The sequence below is a fragment of the Barbus barbus genome, assembly GCF_936440315.1.
Source record: "Barbus barbus genome assembly, chromosome: 5".
In the NCBI taxonomy this organism is placed as follows: domain Eukaryota; kingdom Metazoa; phylum Chordata; class Actinopteri; order Cypriniformes; family Cyprinidae; genus Barbus; species Barbus barbus.
The window spans coordinates 27,086,230-27,103,415 of record NC_136733.1 but is presented as its reverse complement, the minus strand read 5'-3'; the positions used below and the strand labels follow the sequence as shown (position 1 = coordinate 27,103,415).

At 39.7% G+C, this 17,186-nt stretch overlaps 1 protein-coding gene across 1 annotated transcript; it reads right to left on the bottom strand.

Annotated features, from left to right (window-relative positions):
• Window positions 1-11,375: 11,375 nt before the first annotated feature.
• LOC306869476 (insulin receptor substrate 1-B-like) lies at window positions 11,376-17,124 on the bottom strand (the record flags this gene model as incomplete). The annotated part of the gene is made up of 3 exons (XM_079416248.1): window positions 11,376-11,488; window positions 12,058-15,255; window positions 16,773-17,124. 3 exons carry the CDS (start codon window positions 17,122-17,124, stop codon window positions 11,376-11,378), a joined length of 3,663 nt encoding a protein of 1,220 aa, XP_079272374.1.
• Between the last annotated feature and the right edge of the window lie 62 nt (window positions 17,125-17,186).

Below are 17,186 nucleotides of genomic sequence, written 5' to 3'. Positions count from 1 at the left end.
CTGTTCCTTTTCTCAGTGCTTGGCTGCTTCTGATAGAGGCCTCAGTTTCTTTTTGTTCACCATATTTGACTGCAGATTAGATTATCAGCAGTAAAGTGTTTTATTCTGCAATCTGTTTTGCAGCTCAGCCACCCACACACGTATTTGTTAAATAAACACATTTACATGTCCCCATATGTAAACATGAAACTTCAGAGTTTTATATATGGAAAGAAGTTGTGATTATTAACTATAAAAGAAAATAAGCGAAAGACAATCTTTATGTAATGCATATTAATGACATGAAAACATACTCTAGAAAATCTTTCATTCTCATAGAACAGACAGTCCAGCAAGTGTCTAAAACTTCAGTAAGTAGAACATATTCTTCTAATCTATTCTCCCTGTCCACAAATTTACTGTTGTCTGGCACAATGCGCTCAGAGTCATAATGTGTGATGAAACGCCCAAGGGTCATTGTCAGTTATCCAGTATATATAGTTTTGTATAAATTCTAAATCATAAACATCTTAAAGACATCTAATAAACATCTATGTGACATCTGATAAGAAACGTCCTATAGACGTAGGCTATTGCAGATGAGCAAATGTAACACTCTAAAATACATATGTCTTGCAGCTGTAAATGCAGATGTCAAATAGACGTTTTCGTGATATATGTGTGCTATCAGGGATCACTGCCCTCCTGTTTACCATTTCTCACATACAAAATGCAAAAAAGTGACCAGTGATTGGTCACGTGTTTATGTTTTACCCCACACTAACCACACGGTGTCCTCAGAGGCCTAACTTTGGCACACAGACACATTGAACGTTGGTGAACGCTCATGTCTTCCCTTGCGAGGGGTGTGATGTTGTTTTTTCAAGGGGTAATGGCCGCCTCAGAATCTCGGAAATGGGGACCAGGCTGTACGTCGGCACACGCGCGTTTACGTTGAGACTCGTGTCTGTTACGATCATGCGGCTTGGCAGGTGGTTTATCCTTGGAAGTCATTTCATAGGCGACTATCTGTCTAGACTTTAGTCACATAAATACTTGCAGGCGGCCACACACTCACCTTTCCAACATGGACGGCAAATTTATGTTAAAAAAGACACGGGACACTTATTTCAGTTCTCATACTTTTTTCATCTTTTTTTTCTTCATAAATTGGAGTGACATTGTCTTAATCACAGGCAATAATCATTGAGGAATTTCTGAATTCAACAGACATTTCTACTATATCCATACCATACAGTCGCCCATTGCCCACCCGAGCCCATATTTCCCCTTATTCACAGAACTATACAGTAGCCTATCAATTCTCTTATTAAAACCCCTTTATACACAATTGTCATTGACTGTTTCATAGAATTAGATATACAGAAGAACAGATCAAGTTTGTAACTTTACACAAACCCCTGATTGTGCATATCAGACTTTTCCCCAACAATTGCAGGTACAATAAAGGATTACTTTTCTTTTTTGTATCTTTTTTTCTGGACTATATAGTCCATACCTACAGTACACACATGACCTTGGCTGTATTTCTACATCACTTAATACCATGTTAATGTTTTCTGGAAAGAAAGTCTGGGGACACAATTTTATACACCAAACCAGACTCTATAAAACTGTCATTCTCAAGAAAGAAAAATCCCACTGCTAGAATGCAGAATCTTCAAACATAATTCCCACTGTTCTAGAATAAAAAGCATATTTTACAGCTGCCATGTATTAAATAAGACCTAATACAGACAATAAGGCAATCAAAATATAGAAAAAAGACACACTGAGTAAAACAGAATAGCCAAACGCGCTTTGACAGAAACAGACAAACACACACGCACGCACGCACGCACGCACACACTAACAAACAAACAAACACAATTTGATGGTTTCTTTGCCTTTGTAAAGGTCTACCTATGAAGTGGATTAAAAAAGTCATATGTCTTGCTCAGGATGAGAAGTAAACATAGAGGTTAAAACTCTTAAGGGGACATTATTAAGCCCACCCAACATTATAATCACCACCTGTTGTTGTTCTGTTAGTTTTAATCAGATTATGAAGCATGTGAGGTTTTTGGTGGGAGGAATGCATGTTATCTGTAACCACTATCAATCACTGTAAAAGTGATGAGATGATGAGTATAAACACTAAGCAAGTGTCACCTCTATTAAACACTTAGAAACACTGCATTGAATGTCGCATGTTTTTATATATCAATGAACCTGTATACAATATGCATAACCTAAGGAGAGTTTTATTTTTACATGATAGAAAAGGCATTCATATAAGCACTATAAGGCTTCATGTTGATTCCTGGTAACTGATGGCAGCTGTTGTACTATGTGAGATATGAATTTACATTGCCAAAATAGGTGATAGAAAATACGCAGATTGTGCAGGCAAAAGAGAAAAATATTGGTTACTAAAAATCTGGTATTAAAAAGCATGTTTCAGTTTATGAGATCACTCATTTTCCTCAACGCATGATCGATGGTAGTGTGTGAGTTAGGAATTTGGCACTAAAACAGGATCATTTCTACATATTGTTTGTGCAAGTTACATACACTACACAAAACAAACTATATTAATTAGAAAATTGCAGAGGCCAACAAAATGAATCTTAAAAGTCAAAACGTGTAAAAAAATAAATAAAAATAATATATATATATATATATATATATATATATATACATTTTTTTTTTTTTTTTTAAATCAATAAAAAAAATAACAACATGCTACGTTTCAGCAAAGACAGGCACAACTGTCCGGATGGCAGAAAAAGACCCTGTTTTCTTATAACTCTCATCTTTAAATGGCAATACTGAACAAAATAAGTGAAAGCAGAGGAAACTGGAGCACATTCTCTACTACAGGACAAGTGAAGTGTGCGTCTGTGTAAAAAGTAAATTGCAGGTGTGTAAAAACCATTCAGAGTATCGTCAACAGGTCAGACGGAAACATTTGATGGATATCTGCTGTCTGGCTAAGTGCTAAGTGTATGTGTTAAATTTATATATCAGTTGAGACTGTGATAACAGAGCTGCATTTGAGGGAGGCACAGTTTTAAATCTGAATGCGAGTGTGTCACCAAAGTAAACTGGGGATGGGAAGTACTACACTAATACACCACCCTGGTTATACAACTAAGGACAATAGTCAATGGATGGACACACGCACATGCACACACAACTTTCCGTTATATTGATTAGACAGCTATCAGTAATCTGATTTTGTGCTCCCAGCCATTTGATGCCATTATGCTATATTAATAGAAGGGTGCATAATATTAATGTGTGTAAGTGTTTATTTGTGTAGAAGTAGATGCATTTACTAAAGTTTTAATAAAACAGCAATATGATATATGCAATCAGTTTTGATCTTATTGTGTGTGTCCAGATCTTTTTTAGTGAACTGAGGCACAGCATGGCCGAGGCTTAGATGACTGATTACACACACACACACACACACACACACACACGCACACACACACAAACAGCACAGTAAGGCAATCTGATTACACAAACCATAGCAAATCAAGCTCTACCATGTATCCAATAGCTGTTCTTCACTTCACTTATTTGTAACTATCTTTCTTTCGGCTTTGTTCGGCATAGCGTACACAAAGGAATGGGAAAGCAAAAAAAAACATTTTTTCTTTTACAGAGCACATTGAGACCTGTGTAAAAATGGCTACAATCAAAAATGAGGCACTTTTATAAAAAAAAGTTGTATTTATATATATATATATATATAGATAGATAGATAGATAGATAGATAGATAGATAGATTAGATAGATAGATAGATATATTCTCAGTAATATTATGTCTGCTATATATTTTCAATCTATCATTATACTATTTAACATCTCTCTTACAATAATTTAAAGTATGTGGTAGAGGAAAAAAGGAATATCATTGGCTCCTGGTTGGCAGTCAGAGTCTCAGTGGCCCTTCATAAGCAGGTGAAGGACACGTCCATCTCAGTGATCTCTGGAGGAAATGACTGATAGTCTTTTGGCACAACTTTTATTTTGATTGAACAATGGCAACTAATGAGAGTAAATGTTTTAATGAGGTTTCCACTGCTGAGGGATGTGGGCAATCGCACCGTTTTTTCAGGACACATCAGGTGTGCACACAGACAAACACACTCACGCAGGAAGGACAGGTGCTGACTGGTCCAAATGCAGGAGCACATTAACAATCTGCAAAAAGAAAAACAGACAGAGACGCTTGGTTAGGCATCTTAAAATTATTAAAAAAAAAATCAAAAGTACTTACTAGTTAAGGACCCATAATTACAATCAATGACCTTACAAAAAATATACAGACATGTCTATTACAGATGATCAGTAAATAAAATCAGCAGATGATCAGTAAAATAATGAATATAAATATAGAATTATATACACAAAGGTTCAAAAGTTGTAATAATAAAAAACAATCATTCATGAAATGTTTTTGAGGATCATGTGACATTGAAGACTGGAGTAATGGCTGCTGAAAAATTTCAGCCATTTTTACCATATTTTTGTTTAAAAACAAATGCAGCCAGTATAAGAGACTTTAAAAACATAAAAAAAATCTCAAAATTCATTCTTTCCAATACTTTTGAACTACAAAAAGCTTGTTGTGCTCTTAATTTGTGCCATAAAAATTATGTTTTGCTTTCTTTTTTTAAACATCTGATTTCTGACAGTTTACAATCTCAAGGCAGCAAAATTATGTGTTTTCACAATACTGTCTTCAGATGTGAGGACATTAGAGGACACTGGTGCCAGTCTGCTGTATGCCATTACCTACGGTGGCAGTCTCATACTCGTAGTCTCAATGTTAAAACAAACAGCATACCAGAGGATAACATAGTCACAGAGGCACCAAACCACTTTCAGTTTAGTCTAGAGACAGGAGACAGTGGGAAAAGATTCAGATACGCACACACACACACACACACACACACGCAAGCAGAGAAACACACACTTGAAAAATATCAAAAGGACACTCAATAGACAGTAATGATAACAGTGTCACTAGAAACTGATCATCACTTAGATTTTTTAATTCTATTTACTTGAGAGTCACTCTTCTTTCTTTCTGTCTATATTTCTTCTACTCTCTTTATAAAAGCATCAATGAACAGGTCCCATGGGATTACCTGGAGTTCTCAATTTCTCATCTTTTTTTTCTTCACTGCACTTTCACTGTCAAACATGTTTAAGAAACATCAAAATACTCTATTTCGGTTATTTTTACTGCCATTATTTCTGTGTGCATTTACACAAAGCTGATATCATATTCCTGATGCCCACACACAGTCGCACACATCTGTCTAAATGCACAAAAAGGCCAGACGGGTTCACAGTCAAAGATGTAGTGCAGTATGTGAACAGCCAGTGAGAAGCACCTCACACACAATCAGCACACTGCAAACGCAGCACACAGTGTCCACACTGCAAACATTCCTCCCTGTGAAAGTCAGTCAAAGCCACGGTCACACTTTGAGCATGTGAAATTTCTACAGACACTGCAGCGGTCGTAATAAAGCCTTGTGTTTGAGAAATCAGGGAAATGTTTATTTCCTTATTACAATACCATTTAATGTTTTCATATTTTATTTTTCCATATTTTACACATTTTACAAAGTACCAGATCTGTAACCAGGTCTGTAAAGTGACATAGAGGAATACCTCACACTAAAATCTGGATTAGTGGTAAAAGATATTGATTTTTCAAAGGCTGATTCTATCTATATATATATATATATATATATATATATATATATATATATATAAAACTTGCTCCAAATGACAATGCTTCTAGTATACCTCTACCACCCCAATACTAGCCCTAGGTATTAACAATTTCATTTTAGGTAATTCAAGAAATATAGACAATGCTTTTCCTAAAATTAATCAAATCTTAAAAGTTACTGAATCTAGTCGTGTGTCCAATCAAACTGAATCATTATGCGTTTACAGAAAATGCATTAATGTCATTTTTAATTGTGAATGCATTTAACTGAAAACAAAACTGATTTACTAAATCTGTGTCAAGCCAGACATTCACACCCCTAACTTTTGATCATTTACGAAGGTTATGAATGTTGGTTGATATTTTATTGTGTAAGACGGACAAACATTTTAAACAGTCATACAACAAATAATAAGAGTTCAGCTAAGCTCAACATCCTGTAAATTATAGGAAGCACTGCACCTATGAGAATATTCCACCACTAATATGCTACAGTACAGAGTGAGTAGATCATTTCCGTACATATAAACATATGCACACAGTGTGACTTCCCATACCTCATGAAAACTTATAGTAAACTACTAGATTTAACTAATCTGGATCACAATATTGTCTCTCCATGCTGAAATGGTGGCTCCCTCCTCTTCTAACAGACCAATACCGTCATTGCCAAATATAGAGAATAGGCATGAGACAAACTCAAAGAAATAGAGGCTAGGACAGATGTGTGTGTGCATGTGCTAGTGGAGAGAGAGACACGTAGAGAGCAGTTTCCATGTGTTTGGGTCTGTTTATGTACTTTGGGAGGTGTGTGTAAGGATCAGTTGTGATAGAGAATGTTGAATGGATCTGTGAAAGAGGACTTGCCAAGCAGAGTGTGACTTAAGTTTGAAAGGCCAAGAGAAAAAGCAGGCCGAGTGTATGAGCCAGTTATATTAATTATCTTATATTAAGGCTATCTAGAATTGTGTTTATAGTGGGCCGCATTTAAGATGCCTGTATATATTCAATACCATTCAAATGTTTGGGGTCAGTAAGATTTTTTGGAAATGCATTAAACTGATCAAGGGTGACCGTAAAGCCATTTAATATTATAATGTTACAAAAGATTTCTATTTGAAATAAAAATTATTTTGAACTTTCTATTCATAAAAGAATCCCCCCCAAAATGTCTGAATGTTTAATCCACACACACACACACACACACACACACACACACACAAGCAGCAGAATTGTTGTGAACATTGACAAAAATAAGAAATGTTTCTTGAGCACCAAATTAGCATATCAGAATGTGACAATGAAACTGAAGTAATTTGCAGGAATATTCAATATTACTGTTTTTACTGTTTTTTTGATCCAATCAATGCAGTCTTGGTGAGACTTCAAAAACACATTTCACACTCATTGTTGATTCACGTGATCAGTACGGAAGAGGTAAAACAAAGGGAAAGCTCAAAATAACATCATTCTCTCCACCAGCAAAGCTATTTCATCTCCCAATAAAAATGCTAATTCTTGACATCACTAGTAGTGGGCAGGGTACATCCCATGCTTCTTGGAAGATTCCCACACATTTTCTGTATATGTGTGTGAACTGGCCAGCTGCCACTTTCACCTTACTGTATGAGATGCCACAGACTCTCTAGAGCAATGAAATGAATCCAGCAACACACACTCTCTCTATCCCAAACTTACTATATCAGCAGTCTAAGCACACACATACAACACCGTCTCTTCCTCATTCTCTAAACTAGCAGTCTAACTATGCCTATATGCACTCCTGCTCTGAGTGCATACACACAAGTGAGTGTGTGTGACAGTATGTGTGTGGATGGTTTGTTAACAGCAGACAGATCAATTGGCTCTGCTCTCTGTACACCCACTTGATTTAACCATAATCTCCCTGCAGACAAGCACCTACCCACACATATATACCCATATGCATACACTCTCTCACACACAAAGCCATTCTGTCTCAGACACACACAAACACACACACACACACACACACACACACACACACACACAAACACACAAACAAACACACACACACACACACATACACATGCAGATGGTGTTTGCTTAACATAAATATTAACAAGAGTTCACTGTCAGTCTTTTACAGTCTCGTCGGTTGAGTGTCTATATGAAATTGAATTTTAGGATTTCAAAGGTGAATTCACAAATTCATTAGCTCACTGTCCATCATGGAAGGCATGTGCAAAAAGCATGTTCAAAATTACCACTGGATCACTTAATTACTACAATTAAGCAATATTTACTAGAATATTTACAGAATAATAACAAAATGAAATATTAATTGACAGGATCAGATGAGCAAGAACAATTGGCAGACTAACAAGCCAAGTGTTAATATAAATTTTTATCAGTTAGACACATGCAAAATCTTACTTTCCTGCACAATTTAGGGCCAACCTGGGTCTAACAAACCTATCAGTAATTCTCAAATAATCAAGAAGACATTGATTAGCTGGTTCAGTTATTTGATAAGGATGACCACACAAGGTGTATAAATATGGACACTTTTCACATTTCCAGGGTTTTCAGTCATAGTTGGGTAAACTCCTAGTGGTGAATGGAAACTACAGTTCAACACGCATATTTCCCAATCCTATTTGAAAAAAAAGAGAAAAATCCACAATAGCGTTTCTATGACTTTCCAAAGGAGAAAATATATTGAGAGATTGATTACAGTGTTCAGAAAAAAAATTGACTATTTTTAATTTAGGTAATATAACACAGCATAGTGTAAAATGTAGTGTGTGTGAGATTCTGTCAAAGACTTGAGGTGCTAAAGCGTTGGCTGGCAAACAGAGGCTGAAAGAGAAAGACAGACAGGCAGGGGGCAGAAAACGAACAACACTCTCATTAGTATCACTAAGGAAACGAAACGGATGAGTCTTCCTTTGACGTAGGAAAAATCAAAAGTCCAGAATAAGCATCAAATCTTTTCTCTTACACTACAAAAGCATGTTTTTTTCATGTCATAGCAAGTTCTAGGCTTGAACTGCAATAAACAAGGCTAGAAATGTCAAAATCAAGCATGTAAATTAACAGTACAGTCAAAAACAACTGCAAAAGCCAAGAGCCTCAGAGTAAATCCACACTCACTGTGAATATCAACTTTAACAGTGATGTTGTGATTCAGTAAATAACAACTCAAATTTCTTCTGTTCCTTAGGAAATAGTAACATTAATTTTTCACATTTCAAATATTATTTACAAAATAACTGGTTTCTATTAAGCCACATTATTATTACTATTAAACTAAATTTTTCTGTTCAGCACTGTACTGTTACATGTATTATTTAATCTAATTTTAATCTAATTTTATTTACTTTAAAATTCTTGTTTTTATTATTTTCACATTTTTACACTGATCTTCTCAAAGCCTTTCCACAGACCCCGTTGCACTCCCTTGTTGGCCCCTGGGAGTCACCGGACTCCAGTCTGAAAAACCAAAGTCCCTTTCAAGGAAAGTCCGTTCACTCGGCCGCCATATTTGCAAACGCCTCCGGCCAGCTCAAACAAGACCAAGTCCTTTCCAAATGAATGGGGGAATCCTGAAATCTCAAAAACTGCTCGCTGAACTCGCGATTAAATTACATATTTCAAATCAGCCACAAAATCCTAAACCCATCCTAAACTTCAGCCCTATGAGAGTTGTGTTACTGGGAAGAGTTATGCTGAGGACAAATTGGGTTTTTTCTCCATTTTTTAACTGATAATGATAATTCTAGCTGGGTAATGTAATGAATTACCGCACATACACAAAACACACACATACATTGCAATGTATTAATGCTGGTGTGAGTAAATGCCCTCCTTCAGGTCCATTATAAAGGAATGTATTCTCCTCTGGACCGCTGATGGGTCAGCTTGATTACAGCTCCTCTGACCTACAGCAACCTGCTTGTCTAGACAGCTTTGGGTCGGAGCAGAGTCCCCTCTTCTTAGCACCACTGTGGTGACTGGGTTTGTATGAGGTAAAGCCTTCAGAACGTCACTTTGAGTCACACAATACCTGCATTGATGCTCTGTCTCCTTGTCTGTCTGTTAATCTTTCTCTGTCTATCAAGTCTCAACCTTACTTTCTTTCAGAGGCTACATACTCTCTCCTAGTCCATTCTTTTGTTGTCTGTTGTCATCTATCTTTTAAAAACCTTTCGTTGTCTTTCATACTATTCGTCTTATACAATTTACAACTTCCACCCCCACACACTTTCCACCCTGATAGTAAGTAGTTTAAGAAAGATGGTTTTCAGGACGCTAGCACTGAACTAAATTGAAAATTCAAGGATAATAATCACCTTGACAATTCTTTCTTTTTTTAAATTTTGGACTAGACTAAATATTTTTTTACCTGCATAGCTGAGGTGTGAGTTATGGAAGATGGGACGTTGCTTACTCAAATTAGTATTGCATGCAAGGTCAATACACACAATGAAAACTTTCACATGGACAAGCACCATTCAGTTTTTTTACAGAAAATGTTAAAAAGTAAAAATTGCAGTGTGCAATTTCTGTGCCACTTGTATCACCAAGTAGCGTCATTTTAAGACAGCTATATGCACCAGTTATTTGGTCAATGGCATGTCACTGAGCGTAAATTGAATTACAGATGAAAATCATATCCTTAGTGCCAATTTATAACTGAAACATTTAAAATCGGCATGAAATGGAAGTTGCGATTGTCTTTTCTGAGAGGGCGGGACTTGATTTCGTCCTTCGAGAATTGATTGGATCGTTGGAAGCTGGGGCGTTACTAACAAAATGGAGGCAGATCTGAAATGCCAGTTTGCAGTTAGTGGTGGGGGATTTCTCGCCACTGAATTTACCGCCGACACCCAAGCTTGAATAAATGATTTATTTATTAGGGATGACAACGACGATTAACGGCACAAAACATGCCTAAACAGCGAGAGAGAGAGAGAGAGAGAGAGAGAGAGAGAGAGAGAGAGAGACTGCCTGAATGACTGAGAGTGTCCTCCATCAGGTTAAGTCATATTCATGAAACAAATTAGTTTGCAATGTCCTAAGAGTAATGTTGTCGTAATATCCTAATATATTTTCAGTGTTTAAGGGTAACGTACTCCCTCATCACTGGTGTCAGTGCTATAAAGTGAAGCATCAGCTTTAACTTTCCCCCTGTCGTTTATCCCAGCGTTTACCCCTCACATCACTAGCTCTGCTCTTGCGCCATTATTCGTGACCGGAAGAGTAGAGGAGTCGTTTTGAGGGGGAGGGGAGGCTAACATTTTGGATTAAAGATTACGAGGGCACATGAATTAAAAAAAATAATGAAGTGTACGGATAAATTATTTACAATAAACACTACAGTATTCCATCAAAAAGTAAGAATTGTCACTTTTGATTTCATGCCGACTTTAATAAAGGATTGAAATTTCAGTAGTACATTCCAGCTGCCTATATGTTAGAGAGATAGAGAGAGATAAAAGGTCAAGATGAAAGACTTGCAGGAAAGAAAAGAGGAGAGAGATGAGTAGAAGCAGAACCACATTCAGGAACATTTTCAGCAAGACTGAAGTTAAATAGCCATAATTATCTACAATCACAGTGAGTTAAATATACTACAGGGCTACAGGGCTGCTCAGAGGTATCCCTTATAAACACTTAGACAAGCCACAAATATGCTATATTCTCTATCCACACACATCACAGGCACAAATATGCATATGTCTATACTCACACTGCACTCATGACCTGTAACAAAGACACACTCACAACTAAGAACCTAAATGATCTGTGGTTAATACTTCAACACAGAGGCTATCAGATTCTTCTTACACTCCATCTCCCCATTCCTAATGAAACCAGGCAGAGTGCGGCCGAAATAAAAAAACTAGGCCTCTTACAATATTTACTATTGTTCTATAACAAAAGAAAGAGAGGAGTGAGGCCCCAAAATAACCCTTGAAAAGCCCATTACCATCACTGTGAGCCTCAGCAGGAAACATTTTGAAATTTCCAACACAAATAGACTGAATAACAAATAAAGAATTACTGCATATATTTCTTGAATGAATGTTAGATGTTGATCTGGGACATTGTTACTTTATAGCCTTTAGAATTCTTCCTTAAAAAATAGTTTTTTGAGCGGTAACACCACTGATCATTTTCAGCAGTCACATGATGGCACTTTGGTTAGGTTGGAAAAACACCAGAGATTAATACTTTGAAAATCCAAACGCTAACAGTATGGAGAAGCAAATGCATGAATTGGGCGTTGGTAATGCAGTAAATAAAGTTTAGTAAAAGGACAATGCTTTTACCTTTGCTGTCCTTCCTGCTGCTCTGATGAACTCTTAATTCATCTGATTTGATGAAATCAATGCTGGCATATGTGTTGATGCTGGAGCTGCTGTTTCCTCCTGCTCCACCCAATCCCCCAGTCAACCCTCCAACTACAGAAGAGAAAAATGAATGAGGGCCAGAGGGTCCATCCACACTGGTTTGATTCTCCTTACTGACCAAGTCCAAATCAATGTAGTTCAGGCCTTGCTCCAGGGTTAAGGAAGATGCCTGAGCAGCAGGAAGATTTGCTACTCCAGGGCTGGCACACTGTGGAGAGGGTGGCTGATTATTAGACCAAAGGTTGCTCTCTAATCCTTGCTGTCGTGGTGGACCAACATGTGGAATTTCAGAAAAAGGAGAAGGAGAAGCAGAGGGGGAGAGGGGGTGAGTTGGGGGTGTGATAAACGTCTCTGAGCGATGCCGCCTTCTTGCCATTGATTCAGCCCTGACTAAACGGGTACCCTGATCCACGTTTGAAAAAGCCTTGGGTGAGGGGAAATTCATGTTATGCTCTTGCTCCATGAAGGATGGCAGAGGTGTTTGGCCAGCTTTTGGGGACTTGGATGTTGTATCCGCACCCAATCCAAACTTCATCTCAGTATAGTCTGTAAAAGGAGCAGCAGCCACCTCTGTAGATGTCATGCTTGTCATGCTGCTCTTCCTGAGTTCCATTTCCAGTTCTTGTTCTACTGGAGGAGCTCTGTTGATCTCCTCTCTGACTTTTGGGGCAGGTTTAAAAGAAGAGAGGGTAGTGAGAGAAGAAGGTGAGCTACCTAAGTCCATGCTTACATATTCAGATGATAAAGAGATTGAGGTGGAGAGGGGTGCTGAGAAGCTCCGAGGAAGGTTGGCAGATCCACCTTGGCTGTGACATGGCTGTGGTCGGTGAAAGGCTCTTTGATGTCCTTGTGCCATAGAGTTCCCTGGCTCAGCTGTAGTCATCCCCTTGTTATGTCCTCCTCGCTCACCCTGATATACAATGCTCACATACTCTCCTGGGCTCTGGGATGCAGTTGGGAGCAAAGTCTCTCTGACTCTCGGCAGCGTATTGGCTTTGGACACATCCACAACAAAACTAGACAACTTGTCCTTCCTTGACTGTAAATTAACCTGTTTCTGAACACCTTTCCCACATCTCTGCTGGTGATGGTGTTGGGATGAAACTTTGGGGTGAGCCCCCCCTACCCTGTGTCCTGCACTCAACCTAGTTGCTCTTCCCACTCCACCAACAGACAGAGACAACGACCTGTCCTCAAGGCTTTCACTGCTAGCTGAACTAGAGGAAAAAGAGGATGAGGACAGAGATAGTTGTCCAGCACCACCTGAGCCCACAGGTGTGTCCCCTCCACAATGGTAACCACTATGCCCAGCTTTTACTCCAGCTTCACCTCTACCAATACAAACCCTGTCCAGATCATCCTCAAAACGGGTTGAGAGGGTGGTGTGTTTGTATGAACGTGGCAGCGAAAAATAAGAATAAACCATCTTTGGCTGCAGTGGTTGCTGCTCTGGGTGTGATGGAGGAGTACTGCAAGCTGACCTGGCACTTATAGGTGACATGTTCATGTAGTCGCTGCCTGTCCGACTCTCCATGCTGCCCCTACTGCCCCAAATGCATCCACTTAGGCCGTGTAAGTCTGGTGAACAGCTGCTGTTAGGAGACATCATCATGTAGCCCTCATTGATAGGTAGGCGGATGTGCTGAGGGGGTGAGACACTACTATTTGGGGTCATGGCCATGTATTCATCTCCACCCTTTGGCACTACATCTGAACCAGAAACTGATAGCGACAATGAAGCAGGAGGAGCCGTAACGCCTGGTAGCATAGACATGTATCCACTGTCAATTGAGGAGTCTTCAGGCCCCCCTTTAGTACTGACACCTTTATCTGCTGAGTTTTCCTGTACCAGTGATGTTGTAGCTGAACCCCCTGAGCCTCGGCGAGATGTGAAAGACTCTCTACTTGCACTGCGTGACATCACTGCATAGTCTTCTTCATCCTCTTCTTCCTCCTCCCTGCGGCGTGGGACCAAACGCTCTTGGGTAGAGGTGGGGGGAAGGGAAGCACGCTTGCTGAGCAGCCTGCGCTCAGCCTTACACTCGCGACTAGATGAACGACGAAGAACTCTGCGTCCATGAACACGTTTGTGAGAACCTTCTCGGTGACCCATCAGGATATAACTGGCTCCACCTTCAACAAGGGCAGCAGGGAGTCCTGTGGCAAGCAGGGAGTGCTCTCCGGGGCTGGAGCCGTACTCGTCTGACGAACCATAATCACTGGGTGATCCTGACATCGACACTCTCTGAGGAATTCGAGCATAAGTGCAGATGGGCACTGTTCCAAAGGCAGCTCCACCCAACCCACATTCTGACCCATGACCAGAGCTGGATGAGAGGCTGGGGGCTGGGGAAGATGCAGGGTTAGGGGTGTATCGTGCCAGGCTGAGGGTGATCTTTGCTGGAGTGGGTGCTCGTGTAGGTTTAGGCCTCAGGGTTGGGGTAGTTGAGCAGGATGAACCATTGAGACTCGGACTTGTGCTGAGTGCCATTGCTCTGCCCCCTCCATCATCTGTGCGAGCCCCAATGCTGGCTGTCCGTGACCTAGAGAATCCGTGGCGTGGAGTTGGAGACGTGTTGCTGTTGGAGACTCCAGGGGTTTCCGTTCTAGCACGTCTGGAAAAGCCAACCTGTGAAGGTGGCAGATTTGGGTGGTGTCGTCTAGAAGGTACACTGATAGGGTTAGAGGCAGTTCCACCTCCACAGCTCACACCAACAGTCTGGGATTTGCTTCTTTGACGGAACTCTTCACTCAGAGCCTTCATAGCCTCAAGAAGGGTCTCATGCATGTTCTGCGCCACCACTGAATCCTCTACTTGCATCCAGAATTCTCCAGGACCTGTCATGGCAGAACGGCCAACTTCAATGAAAAAGAAGTTCTCTGAGTGGCCACAGCGTCGCACATTCATCAACTGGAGGACCACAGCTGCAACATCAGAGTTGAGTTTGACAAAGTTGACTGTTTTGTCCGTCAAGCAAAGTCGGTAGATTCCAACTAGATTCCTGGCCTGGCCCAAACCTTTAGGCCAGACTTTAACTTGCCAGACCTCCTTAAAGGCAGGGCCAGGGGAAGGCAGTCCACAGTCTCCTCCACTGCCACACTCATCAGGAGTCTTACCTATAGATATAAAAGAAAAAATAGAAACACTATAAAAAATAAATAAATATGCATATATTTAAAGCAAGTGTAATGTAAAGTTGTAATGTAAAATGTAAATGTTGATTTTGTTTATCTATCTTCTAATAGACACAATTTAAACATTAAATTTAAAATTTTAAATAGGAATTGTCCCTAAAAATGTATATTTTCCATTCAGCACACTATTAGTTGAACAACGCTAATATGAAGAAAATTACAGTCACTTGCTGGCCACATCCTAAAACTCTGGGTTGAATTTCATATGTGGAAAAAAAAAATATGTTATACATATTTAGAGCAAAATGTTATATGATGTGCCTTTTCTAACCCAATGTCATCTTCTTAACAGAACTGCCATGAAAACATTCTATTTAATTAAATATACAAACATATATGTTTCAATTACTTCATTACCACATAATTTTATCCTCACACTTTGTGCAGGTCAAAAGGGCACACGCTTATTTGTTGCATATTGTGAAAGTATTCAGTTAAGAACAAGAAAGTCCTGTGTCAACCAAACCAATCAAATCAGGTCAGGACTCATTTTGAATGATTAAACAATAATATACTAACTGATTGTAACTGATTTGTTTGCATGCTGTTCGATTTTATTAGAGTTTATCTGACCAATGTTGCACTTGCATGTTTTGTAGCGTGCTTGTAAAACCCCCCAGAAAATTAAAGATGCTCTCTGTGCAGCAGCTTGATACAAACACTACAGCCAAGTGAATCCATTATAGCCTTTACTGACGCTAATCAAACCAAGGAAGATTTATAGAATCCCTTGCTCGGCAACTAATGTCTCCATATCATCACGCGGATGACCTGCTGTTCAACCCGGTGATCGGTTCATTCAGCGGCGTGGTGGGGGGATTGTATTCTACCAAAACACGAGGGATGGGGCAGGAGAAGACCCGTATTCCAATAAACACGCACGGCTGCCGCGGCTCCCTCCCTGGCAGAATCGCTATGACAGAAATGTAGGTTACACGCACAACATGCACAAATGTGTAGAAAAACAAAAACAGTCGTGAGCGCTGCAGCAGCGCCCGCTGCACAATGCGCCAATCTTGCACTAAGCACTAGTTCTGTCTAGTGCTGAGAGCATTTAAATATTAAACATTCTGCATCTCGATTTTCTATATGCAGTCTTAATAAAAATTAAATTACGAATTCGTCAATGTATGAATGTATTGATTGGCTCTACAAAGCATGCACCGTAATTTAGCAATTTGGCCATTTTAAAACCGCGTGCGTCCAGATTTCCAGGTGTGGTGGCTACATTAAACAGACGGGTGGGGTGGGGTAGAACGTGCATTTGAATCCGAACAAATATAGATCCACTGAAGCCAAGGGGGCTCCCATAATCAACACGCAAGTTGATGGGCATATTAAGTAACTACAACCACCAAGGTCCATGCTGCAGCCTATATGTGAATGACAGATCTTTCACGAATTCGACTCACGGGTACAATAATAATTTTCTGGCTCACATTTACATTGTAGATCCAACATGGCCTGGTACCATTCGTTTTGGACCTCTTCGGTGTCTGCGGCTATGGCAAAGCTCTCCCCGCGGGTATACAGCACTATCATGTGCTTGTTCTTTGAATCTGCTCGTTTGTTGATGTTGAAGCAAGAGTCCAGGTTCACTGCTTTCTTTGGGACCGGTGATTTGCTTCGGAATTTTTTTTCGTTTTCATAATATTCGAGTCTGGCCGGGCCCTGCTCCGAGGCAGCCCGGAGAACGAAAAAGCGCCGGTGCATAGATTTCTGCTTGCGGAGATAACCGCTTTTCCGCACGTCCTCGTAGCTCTGCTGCTCCATCGCCGCCTGGTTCTCCATTGCTGTGCGAGTTGCTTGTTTTTTATCCACCAATGTCTGTCTAAAATCTGTGGTATGTTTTA